The following is a 13,110-nucleotide window of genomic DNA, read 5'->3' on the forward strand; positions in this document are numbered from 1 at the left end:
GTAGTCTTCCTTTAACAGTGAGTCATGGTCATGGGTGTAAGTACCAGGGAAGCAAAAATAGCAGTCGCTATAAGGACCAAAAAGTAAGGAGACCCATTCCTACTGAGACCTAGGGGGTGATTAGTGATAACTATGGTTAATGGAAGGGGATGTGGAAAACTGAATGTCTCTCTATTACGTTAAAGGAAACATCATAATTACTACATGCGACATCATTATACTTACTTTCTTCTTATGTTGTGATGTCACAGTCTACAGTGATCTTTATGTGTTTGCTTTACTTCTGTACTGTGACATCACTATGTATATTATCTCTGTACTGTGACATCACTGTGTATATTATCTCTGTACTGTGACATCACTATGTATATTATCTCTGTACTGTGACATCACTGTGTATATTATCTCTGTACTGTGACATCACTGTGTATATTATCTCTGTACTGTGACATCACTGTGTATATTATCTCTGTACTGTGACATCACTGTGTATATTACTTCTGTACTGTGACATCACTGTGTATATTATCTCTGTACTGTGACATCACTGTGTATATTACTTCTGTACTGTGACATCACTGTGTATATTATCTCTGTACTGTGATATCACTATGTATATTATCTCTGTACTGTGACATCACTATGTATATTATCTCTGTACTGTGACATCACTATGTATATTATCCCTGTACTGTGACATCACTATGTATATTTCCCTGTACTGTGACATCACTGTGTATATTATCTCTGTACTGTGACATCACTATGTATATTTCCCTGTACTGTGACATCGCTATGTATATTATCCCTGTACTGTGACATCACTATGTATATTATCTCTGTACTGTGACATCACTATGTATATTATCTCTGTACTGTGACATCACTGTGTATATTATCTCTGTACTGTGACATCACTATGTATATTATCCCTGTACTGTGACATCACTATGTATATTATCTCTGTACTGTGAAATCACTGTGTATATTATCTCTGTACTGTGACATCACTGTGTATATTATCTCTGTACTGTGACATCACTGTGTGTATTATCCCTGTACTGTGACATCAATGTGTGTATTATCCTGTCCTGTGACATCACTGTGTGTATTATCCCTGTACTGTGACATCACTATGTATATTATCTCTGTACTGTGACATCACTATATATATTATCCCTGTACTGTGACATCACTATGTATATTATCTCTGTACTGTGACATCACTATATATATTATCTCTGTACTGTGACATCACTGTGTATATTATCTCTGTACTGTGACATCACTATATATATTATCTCTGTACTGTGACATCGCTATGTATATTATCCCTGTACTGTGACATCGCTATGTATATTATCTCTGTACTGTGACATCGCTATGTATATTATCTCTGTACTGTGAAATCACTGTGTATATTATCCCTGTACTGTGACATCACTATGTATATTATCCCTATACTGTGACATCACTATGTATATTATCTCTGTACTGTGATATCACTATGTATATTATCTCTGTACTGTGACATCACTATATATATTATCTCTGTACTGTGACATCGCTATGTATATTATCTCTGTACTGTGACATCGCTATGTATATTATCTCTGTACTGTGACATCACTATATATATTATCTCTGTACTGTGACATCACTATGTATATTTCCCTGTACTGTGACATCGCTATGTATATTATCTCTGTACTGTGACATCGCTATGTATATTATCTCTGTACTGTGACATCGCTATGTATATTATCCCTGTACTGTGACATCGCTATGTATATTATCTCTGTACTGTGACATCGCTATGTATATTATCTCTGTACTGTGAAATCACTGTGTATATTATCCCTGTACTGTGACATCACTATGTATATTATCCCTATACTGTGACATCACTATGTATATTATCTCTGTACTGTGATATCACTATGTATATTATCTCTGTACTGTGACATCACTATATATATTATCTCTGTACTGTGACATCGCTATGTATATTATCTCTGTACTGTGACATCGCTATGTATATTATCTCTGTACTGTGACATCACTATATATATTATCTCTGTACTGTGACATCACTATGTATATTTCCCTGTACTGTGACATCGCTATGTATATTATCCCTGTACTGTGACATCACTATGTATATTATCTCTGTACTGTGACATCGCTATGTATATTATCTCTGTACTGTGACATCGCTATGTATATTATCTCTGTACTGTGACATCACTGTGTATATTATCTCTGTACTGTGACATCACTATATATATTATCTCTGTACTGTGACATCACTATGTATATTTCCCTGTACTGTGACATCACTATGTATATTATCTCTGTACTGTGACATCACTATGTATATTATCTCTGTACTGTGACATCGCTATGTATATTATCTCTGTACTGTGAAATCACTGTGTATATTATCTCTGTACTGTGACATCACTATGTATATTATCTCTGTACTGTGACATCACTATATATATTATCTCTGTACTGTGACATCACTATGTATATTTCCCTGTACTGTGACATCACTATGTATATTATCTCTGTACTGTGACATCACTGTGTATATTATCTCTGTACTGTGATATCACTATATATATTATCTCTGTACTGTGACATCACTATGTATATTTCCCTGTACTGTGACATCACTATGTATATTATCTCTGTACTGTGACATCACTATGTATATTATCTCTGTACTGTGACATCGCTATGTATATTATCTCTGTACTGTGAAATCACTGTGTATATTATCTCTGTACTGTGACATCACTATGTATATTATCTCTGTACTGTGACATCACTATATATATTATCTCTGTACTGTGACATCACTATGTATATTTCCCTGTACTGTGACATCACTATGTATATTATCTCTGTACTGTGACATCGCTATGTATATTATCTCTGTACTGTGAAATCACTGTGTATATTATCCCTGTACTGTGACATCACTATGTGTATTATCCCAGTACTGTGACATCACTATGTATATTATCTCTGTACTGTGACATCGCTATGTATATTATCCCTGTACTGTGACATCACTATGTGTATTATCCCAGTACTGTTGCACCACTGAGTACATTATCCCTGTAGTATCACAGTGTATATTATCTCTGTAATGTAGCATCATCCCTATTCTGTGACATCACTGTGTAAATTATCTCTGTACTATGACACCAGTACTGTGAAATCTCTGTGTATATTACGTCTGTGTTGTGGCTTCACTGTGTGCATTATGTATGTACTGTGAAATCACTGTGTATATTAACTATACACTGTGACATCACTCTATGCATTATCCCAGCACTGTGACATCACTGGGTGAATTACCACTGTACTATGACACCACTATGTGCATTATTCCTGTATGACCCCCTGAGGAAGCTGCTTGTTGGCTTGTTGTATTGATGGGGTTTTATACTGCATTGCTTCTTAGGGTCTGTACACACAGCAGAAAATGAAGATGAAATTCCTCTTCATTTTCAGCTGCCAGCATTTTTGCATAGGCTAGCCATGACAGGATGCCAATGGAGGGGGAGTCTTGAGCAACTGATCCTGCGGAAAAATCGAGCAGGACACTTCTTTATTTCCGTGTCCTGCTGCAATCTCTGCCTCCCAATGAAAACAATGGGAGGGTGAGTTCACACGGAGTAAAGTGCTGCGTGATGTGGCACGTAGACACCGCGTGAGCTTTTGCGGGCCGTATACGCTCCCATTTTGCGGCTGTGATTTTGCTGCCGTGATTCGGGAGGACTCTGCTCCAGATTTGGAGGCGGAATACCCCCCCAAATCCGCGGTAAATTCCTCTGTGTGAACTGACCCTAAGCTCTCCACCACCTCCTGCTGGTATTGCTTTGTTTTTCCACTATTTAATGTTATTTCACACCCTCTTCTCTGATCTTTTGTATTTGCCCTTTTTTAGGTGCCTATATACTCAGATTACATAGCTATATACATCTTTATTTATCCTTGTCTTTCATCTATCACTTTATTATACACATTTGTACATTTTTTTTTATAATTTAGGAATAGGATAGGGACAGTGGTTCTCTTTTTGTGATACACTTTGTCTAAATTTTTTTTCTTGATTTTTCTCGTTTAGCATATTGCTTGTCTATAACAGCTTACAGGGTTTATGTCTGTTTTTTGATGATATTTTGGAGATCACATTTTATTTTGTGGTGGGTGACAAATACGTTATCGTGAAACTCCTGACAGTACAAGGCTATGTGGGGGAGGGGGGTTCCTCACAGCAATGAAGCTAGGCTGTGAGGAATGCCATTCTGACAGTGGGGAGATATCAGTGCCGAAATTAATGACACCAATATGTCCAGCACCAGGGCACATATCAGGAAAGCCGACTGTCAGCCCTCTAGCGGTATATAAAACTGTATTTTCCTGAGAACATGAAAGGTCCTCTTTAACCCCTTCCCGCCGATGGCATTTTTTGATTTTCGTTTTTCGTTTTTGACTCCCCTCCTTCTAAACCCCATAACTTTTTTATTTCTCCGCTCCCAGAGTCATATGAGGTCTTAATTTTTGCGGGACAATTTGTTCTTCATGATGCCACCATTAATTATTCTATATAATGTACTGGGAAGCAGGAAAAAAATTCAGAATGGGGTGGATTTGAAGAAAAAATGCATTTCTGCGACTTTCTTACGGGCTTTGGTTTTACGGCGTTCACTGTGCAGCCAAAATGACATGTTCCAGGGATACCAAATTTATATGGTTTTATTTACATTTTGACCCCTAAAAAAAAATTCCAAAACGGTGTTAAAAAATTTTTTTTCTAAAAGTCGCCATATTCCGATGGCCGTAACTTTTTTATACATAGGTGTATGGGGATGCATAGGGCGTCTTTTTTTGCGGGGCCGGGTGTACTTTTTAGTTCTACCATTTTCGGGAAATGTTATTGCTTTGATCACTTTTTATTCAAATTTTTATCAGAATTAAAACAGTGAAAAAACGGCGGTTTGGCACTTTTGACTATTTTTCCGGCTACGGCGTTTACCGAACAGGAAAAATATTTGTATAGCTTTGTAGAGCGGGTGATTTCGGACGTGGGGATACCTAACATGTATATGTTTCACAGTTTTTAACTACTTTTATATGTGTTCTAGGGAAAGGGGGGTGATTTGAACTTTTAATACTTTTTATATTTTTTTATATTTTTTTTTACTTTTTTTTTTTTTTTGCATTTATTAGACCCCCTAGGGGTGTTGAACCCCAGGGGGTCTGATCACTAATGCAATGCATTACAATGCTAATGCATTGCAATGCATTGCAAAAAAGCATCATCTCTTTTGCAGGCTGTATACACCAGCCTGCAAAAGAGAGAATTTGCAGACCGGCTGGGAGCCTTTAACAAGGCTCCCGGCTGTCATGGCAACGGGGGGTCGGCCCTGGAGCATGCTCCAGGAGCCGGCGATCCCTGCCAAAATGGCGGCGCCCATGCGCCGCCGGGAAAATGGCGCCTCCGGCGCCTTTGACAGCAGCGCCGGAGGGGTTAATGCCTCCGATCGGTCCGGGGACCGATCGGAGGCATGAGAGCCGGTTGTCTACTGCTTGAAGCAGTAGACAACCGGCGGCTATGACGGCCGCCCGGCTCCCGGGCGGTCGCCATAGTTACAGACCCGACACGCGCCGTACTATTACGGCGTATGTCGGGAAGGGGTTAAAGAGGACCTTTCATCAGATTGGGCACAGACAGTTTTATATACTGCTGGAAGGCTGACAGTGCGCTTTCCCGATCTGTGCCCGGGTAAAGCGCTATCAGTACCGGTACCGTAGCGCTTTACAGTTAGAAGGGCGTTTCTGAGACTTAGCCAGGGACGCCCTTCTGCCCAGCAGCGCCTATCGCGCTATACTGTGGAGCGGGGAGGAACGCCCCCTCCCTCTCCTGATAATACTCGTCTATGGACGAGCACTGTGAGCAGAGGGAGGGGGCGTTCCTCCCCGCTCCACAGCACAGCGCGATAGGCACTGCTGGGCAGAAGGGCGTCCCTGGCTAAGTCTCAGAAACGCCCTTCTGACTGTAAAGCCCTACGGTAACGGGACCGATAGCGCTTTACACCGGGCACAGATCGGGAAAGCCGACAGTGCGCTGAATTCAGCGCACTGTCAGCTTTCCAGCAGTATATAAAACTGCATGTGCCCGATCTGATGAAAGGTCCTCTTTAATGTACTTATGGAGGCATTCTCACACACGCATAGCATTTATTGTGTAATACCTTTACATACAATTGTATGGCACTCATTGTATATAGGGACAACTACGAGATTTTTGTAACTCATAGATTTCAACAGGCTATTTAACTTTGGACCCAAGTACCAAGGTAAAAAAATTTCAATAAAGGACTTACAGTAACATGCAGTTAGCCACCTTATCAGGCACCCACGCGTTTTCCCAAAAACAGTGTCATATTGTGTTCCTATATACAGTGCCTTGCAATAGTATTCATACCCCTTGAACTCTTTTAGATTTTGTCACCTTACAACCACAAAATTATGTATGTATTATGTATTTTATTGAGGTTTTAAGTGATAGACTAACACAAAGTAGCAGATAATTGTGAAGTGGAATGAAAATGATACAAGGTTATCAAAATTTTAATCAAATAAAAATCTGAAAAGTGTGAAGTGCAAAAGTTTTCAGTAGAAGGACGACCAGAAACAGGAAGACACCACGCTTACTCCAAACGTTTAAATTCACAATTGTGTTACATTCAGAGTAAGCGCAGTATCTTCCCGTTTCTGGTCATCCTTCTACTGTATTGCCATCCCATGTGGGTGTTGGGGTTCCCTGCTGCTGTACCATCTCCGTTTCCTGTACCATCCAAGTTGTCACACACTCTGGAAAACCATCTGAGTTGACAACAGATGGTCGCTCAGTGCCACATCTTTATGCAAAAGTATTCAGCCCCCTGTTCTCTTATACCCCTAAATAAAATCCAGTGCAATTAATTCCCTTCAGTATTCACAATTCGTTAATAGAGTCCAGTTGAGTGTAATTTAGTCTCAGTATAAATACGCCTGTTCTGTGAAGTCCTCAGTGGTTTGTTACAGAACACTAGTGAACAAACAGCATCATTAAGACCAAGGAACTCACCAGACAGGTCAGAGATAAAGTTATGGAGAAGTTTAAAGCAGGGTGAGGTTATAAAAACATATCCCAAGCTTTGAATGAAGAGTGCCTAATCCTTTATATTTTACATTGCAATTAATGGGAGACAAATTCAATTGGAGAGCAATCCATTCTTATCGGTCAGTCCATTTGTTTTTGGGGATTTTTTTGCACATCTATCAAAAACACAATGGTGGACTTATCCTTCATCCTTATTCAGTCATACTGATACCAATAGATACAAGTAGTCTTTTCACAAGGGGTAGAGCTTATATCCCAACAAAAATCATTCAGCCCCTGTATATTCAGAATAGTGACTAAATGAATGAGAGGTGGGACTGAAGTTACATTTTGTACCCCAGCCTGTGTCAATAGGAACCTTATGAGTGAAGCAGTGAGTAAGAGTGAGGCAGGATATATAAGAGGTGCCCTGCAGCTTCCTGTACATGTAGCAGGCTCCTAGGTTGCAGATCTGGGTGGGTGTGGAGCAGAGCTCATCCTCTCCTGGTCATGTTGTCAGTGCCAAGGACTAGAGGTCGGCTTTATTGATCTGTGCACTCAGGGCTCTGCTGACAGAGAAGTTTGGGCAGCAGTGTATATGGACTGAGAGGGTATCATGGAGCCACACATGCATCACCCAGGACCCCTGGTCGTCCTACTACTTTTGCTGGGGGCACTGGCTCACATCACCCCTTGTGTGACTGCCCTGGACAGAGAATATTATGTGGCTGCTGTCATCACTGACTGGGACTACAGCAATGGACAGGCTGACAGGTAATGACCTCCTGGCTACTCTGTATATACCCACTGTTATATACTGCTATAGGATGGATAGACAGACAGATAGATAGATAGATAGATAGATAGATAGATAGATAGATAGATAGATAGATAGATAGATAGATAGATACTGGAGATAGAAAAATACATCTATAAGAATGGTAGATAATATAGAAGAATTATAGATTATACAGAAGAATGTAAGAGAAAGAAAATGAGACACATATATAACAATGATAGACAATAGTAGAAAGTGCTAAATGCTGTGATTGTGTCTGACTGCAATTCTAGAATATATATTATAGAATTGCAGAATATATATATATATATATATATATATATATATATATATGTCTCTCTATATATATATGTCTATGTAGATATATTGATATATATGAAATAAAGCGATGATAGATGGATAGAGACAGATAAGAGAAGATATGTAGCTATAAGAATCATGGATAAATAATGCTACAAAGACAGAAGGCTAGACAGATAGAAGAAGAATCACAGATAGATAGATGGATGGATGGATAGACAGACAGACAGAGAGAGAGAGAGAGAGAGAGAGAGAGAGAGAGAGATAGATAGATAGATAGATAGATAGATAGATAGATAGATAGATAGATAGGTAGATAATTCTGTATGCTGATTTTAATTCTGTTTAAAATATACATTTTTTTCTATCTACACAATAAATTGATAGTTATGAGAAATAGAGACAATAGATATAAAAATAGAGAGACAGATGATGGAAGGTTTAATAAATACATAGAAGGATAGAAAGATAAATAGATAATATGGCTGACTTACACTCTGTTCAGAAGAGACTCCTGATCTATGGATAGAGGATAACTTGCTTTCATGGGAAAAGCCCTTTAACTTGAAAATACAAAAAATGTGACAAAACAGCCACTATATTCTAGATGAAAGCTTACTGAGTGGTTCATTCATTTCTCTTTTTCTCTGCTGTTGCCATAAAGCATATCCATTGATTCCATACATCACTGTTATGGAAATATCATCACTGGAAACCATTGAGCCTCCCCTCATTGCAGCGACTAGACGTTCTCCCTCCACCCCATCATCTACTGCTATATAACATTTGAACAGATTCACCACAATGTTACTAAGTTTAGGGTTGGCTGAGATTTCAGTGTTTTGTCTGTTTGTAATCCCCTGCAGGCAAAGTCATGATGTCTGCAAGTGACTGAGATCTAGGAAATCTCTAGGTTCCTCTGAATCAAAAGAATGACAGCTACTTTCAGGAGGAGACTTGCGTCAGACCTGTCTATTGTATGTGAGTAATATTGCAGCTCATTCTGTTCAATGTGATAGTTGAGAGTTGAGCTGCAATACCAGACACAACCAGTGGACAGGTGAGGTGCTATCTGGGAAACAAATAGACATTCTTCTAATCTTATAAAGCCCATTTCATGGAGTGATAGCCCTATTTTTGTGGCTTTGAAGTGTATGGGAGTTATGAAAGCAGCTGGTGGACCCCTCCATGTAAGTAGAACCCGCAAATATTACAGGCATGGAGGAAAGAAAAAACCCTTAAGACAGCAGCAATTTACAATCACAGCAAGGTGGGTGGGATTCTAGTGAATTGCATTCACACATTGCAGAAAACCTTTGTGCAGCGGAAATGCTGCAATTTTCAAAACCGTTGCGGTTTTGGAAATTGCAGCATGTTAATTTTACCTACTGAAACGCCGGTGCTTTCACTATTAGGTATATTTCAAGCAGAAAGTTGAACGATGCGTTTCCACCGCAGTTTTTCCCCCATCACTTTTTCGCTGCAGCTCACTATGTGGAGCCTTAGCTTAAAGGGGCTCTATCAACAAAATCATGCTGCTAGAGCCCCACATATGTGTGAATAGCCTTTAAAAAGGCTATTCAGGCACCGCTAATGTTATATTAAACTAACCCCCCCCCCCCGTTTTAAAATAAAACCCTAAAAAAGAATGGAGGAGGACGTCGGAGGAAGAGGAGGCGTGGATGAAGAAGAAGACACATCCTGAATGCCCGCCCAGCGTGCACGATCCGTAAGTAGATCATATTCTTTTTTAGGGTTTTATTTTAAAACGGGGGGAGGGTAGTTTAACATAACATTTACGGTGCCTGAATAGCCTTTTTAAAGGCTATTCACGCATATGTGGGGCTCTAGCAGCATGATTTTGCTGATAGAGCCCCTTTAAAGGGTTGTCTAGGGTTATCTATTGTGGGTTTTTTAATGTTACGCCATGGGCTGCTCCAGAGTTTGCCCAATTTCTGGACAACCCCTTTTATTGCTTATTAACAGAACTGTTACAGCCTCACCCTTAAAAATCATAAATTGTGGCATTCTGAGTCAACAGGTTGTACTTGAGTCAGTATGAAAAATCACAGACATGAACTTCCTTAGAAGAATCATAAGTAATGTGAAAAGGAAACGAGATGAACTTGGAGAAGAAGTAATACTTTTTGTTAGACATGAGGATTTGTAGTACTAGTATTACTAATGAAAATTTTGGCACAATTTGCACCAAAATACTGACATTCATGTCTTACACCGCATGCATTAATCACTTCAGACACTTATTACACCTTGTCTGACAAGGAGACTTTTCGCTGGCTAAAGCCCCACACACAATAGCAGGTCTACGGCAAAAACTACCATGGAAACACATCATGGTTTTTCCTGTTGCACTTTTCACAGAAAAACTTTCTGCTTCAATTATACCTATAGGGAAACCGCCAGCATTTCCATTGGTATAATTTACATGTTGTGATTTCCAAAACACAACGGTTTGTGTGTATTTTGCTGCAATGTATGGATCGGATTCTAGTGAATCCCATCCACTTTGCAGGCACTGTAAAATGCCGCGGCCATGGCGTTTACACCATGTGCGGTCCCAGCCCAAGAGTGTTTTTCTTTCTTTTTTTTCTGACCAGTTTTGGAACACTGATCACTGTTCACTTATATCATATCTTATATGTCTCTAATGATTTAATATTGAAATTCTGCAAATATTTCTGTAAATCAAAGTGGGCCAAAAGTGTGGCCGAAAATTTATCTTGAGGGGAATATTTTTTCAATGACTTTTCACTGGCGTTTGTTGACTTCTGTGATAAGATATTATGCTGCGGCGATTTATCGTGCTGCAGAAATGTTAACTCTGCTATATCTGTGAGGTGTGTTGGAGCCCGTGTTGCTTTTATTTGCGCTATATTTATGATAAATACATCAAATAACCCCAAGAACTCTTCTGTCCTAAGATCTTATTCCAGGTTCCATGCTACCCCCTCACTGGTATACGATTGCAACAATTTTTGTGACTTTTTAAAAAGTGGAATATGATCATTCCCATGTACAGAGGGGCGCATTGCTCAGCTACTGTATCTGCTTCTGCTTCTTTAAGAACAAAAGAGTTTCTTAATGACTGCTAACCTCTTATGCCATCAGCATGAAGCTGACAGTCTCTGGCGTCAGAGGATGTTACTGAATCCCTCTTATCCATATAACTTGCCTCTTCCACCTTCCTGTTTCCTGATCCTTTTATTTTTCAGTGTCCACTTTTCTCTTGGTTGTATGACCTTCGATCCCCTGTGAGATATGATCAAGGTAGACAGATAACAAACCAAAATAGCAAACATGCAGAGTTTGGCGCTGAGGTTACATGTTATGATTCAGACTTGCCAATATTGGGATTAGGAATTTACACACAATTTTGTAGAACATTGATGGTAGTCTAATATTGGGTCAGGGACGGTAGTATAGTGGGTGCAATGGTAGCCATCTCTACCAGAACTAGACCTTGAGGGAACCCCAATGGCCCCTCTACCACGTAAAATATACCACCACTCCAAATGCCACAATGTAGGTATTGGCCCCATTACATTATGGATTGAGGTCCAGGGGCTTCAAGTTACGCCTCTGATTGGTGGCCATTTATTCGTGTGTGTATAAATGACAACCTCCACAATGCAGATTATTTTACAATACAACTAATGGTTGGTCATATACTATATGTGCAGTAGTTATTGAGAAATGCTATCAGATTTGATTCCAGAATTGTAATATGTAAAACTCATGTGGCCTCTATTCTTTAGGCCTCATAGAACTAACCCCCAATGCCACATCATAAATGCTAGCGTCAATGCACTTAGGCCTGGTTCACATCTGAATTCGGTAATCGCTTGCGGACCCCCTGAATGGAATACCGAATACATTGGCAAGCCGTGAGCAGTGAAAGCACACAGACCCCATAGACTATAATGGGGTCCGTGTTCTTTTCGTGTAGTGTCCGTACGAGACATGCGAACAGGAAAGTAGTTCATGAAGTACTTTTCTGTCCACATGTTCCATTCGGACACTGTGCGGAAAGCACACGGACCCCATTACAGTCTATGAGATCTGTGTGCTTTCCCCATGCGGACTCCCCGAACAGATTACCGAACGCAGATGTGAACCAGACCTTACTGTAAGACTTGGTGTTCTGGAGTCAGCCACAGTTCCCCAATACTAGACACTGTGCCCCTGAACAGTACAACTCCCATCTATACACTTGACTTACTGGTTACAACAAAGCTACAAGTGCACTGCAGATTTCCCTTAACTCCCTGTTCCTGTTGAGATCTCCATTAACACCTCAATGTTTTACTCAATGATTCAGTAAGGATTCCAAGAATCTATCTCATCTTTATCCAGTATAATAACATATAAGAAATTAGTTTTACGATCATATTTCTACTGTATATAGACATGGATTGCCCATGGGCTATCATTGGTTACAATAGAATTTATGGGCTGCGTAAGGACAGCATCTAATGATCAGGATTATTATGGACTGTCTTGATCTTCTATACTCATTTATAAAACATATAATTGTATTTATCACAAATATTCTTGAATTTCACAATTTTCCATGTTCATGATACAAAGTAAAATATGAGTCTAGATTTAGATCTTCAGTATAACATTTTCCTTTTTATTAACAGCTCGGAATATGTCTTTAAGAAAATCATTTACAGGGAATATGAAGAAGGTTTTCGGAAAGCAAAGACTGCATCCGAGCTATCAGGTAAGAGTCTCCACAATGAAATCAATGAGATACTGGTGTAGGAGTTATATCCTCAATGAGATTGGGTCAGGAGGAAAGCTAAAGATGGCACATATGTAG

The 13,110-nt window shown here is 39.5% G+C and overlaps 1 protein-coding gene across 1 annotated transcript in view; it reads left to right on the top strand.

Annotated features, from left to right (window-relative positions):
* Positions 1-7,562: 7,562 nt before the first annotated feature.
* F5 (coagulation factor V) overlaps positions 7,563-13,110 on the top strand; it is a 70,852-nt gene continuing 65,304 nt past the window's right edge. Inside the window, exons 1-2 of the mRNA XM_075263995.1 lie at positions 7,563-7,939; positions 12,929-13,011. Coding sequence (XP_075120096.1) covers positions 7,782-7,939; positions 12,929-13,011 — 241 coding nt within the window. The 5' untranslated portion in view covers positions 7,563-7,781. The remainder of the gene's footprint in view (positions 7,940-12,928; positions 13,012-13,110) is intronic.

The sequence above is a fragment of the Leptodactylus fuscus genome, chromosome 2, assembly GCF_031893055.1.
Source record: "Leptodactylus fuscus isolate aLepFus1 chromosome 2, aLepFus1.hap2, whole genome shotgun sequence".
Lineage (NCBI taxonomy): Eukaryota > Metazoa > Chordata > Amphibia > Anura > Leptodactylidae > Leptodactylus > Leptodactylus fuscus.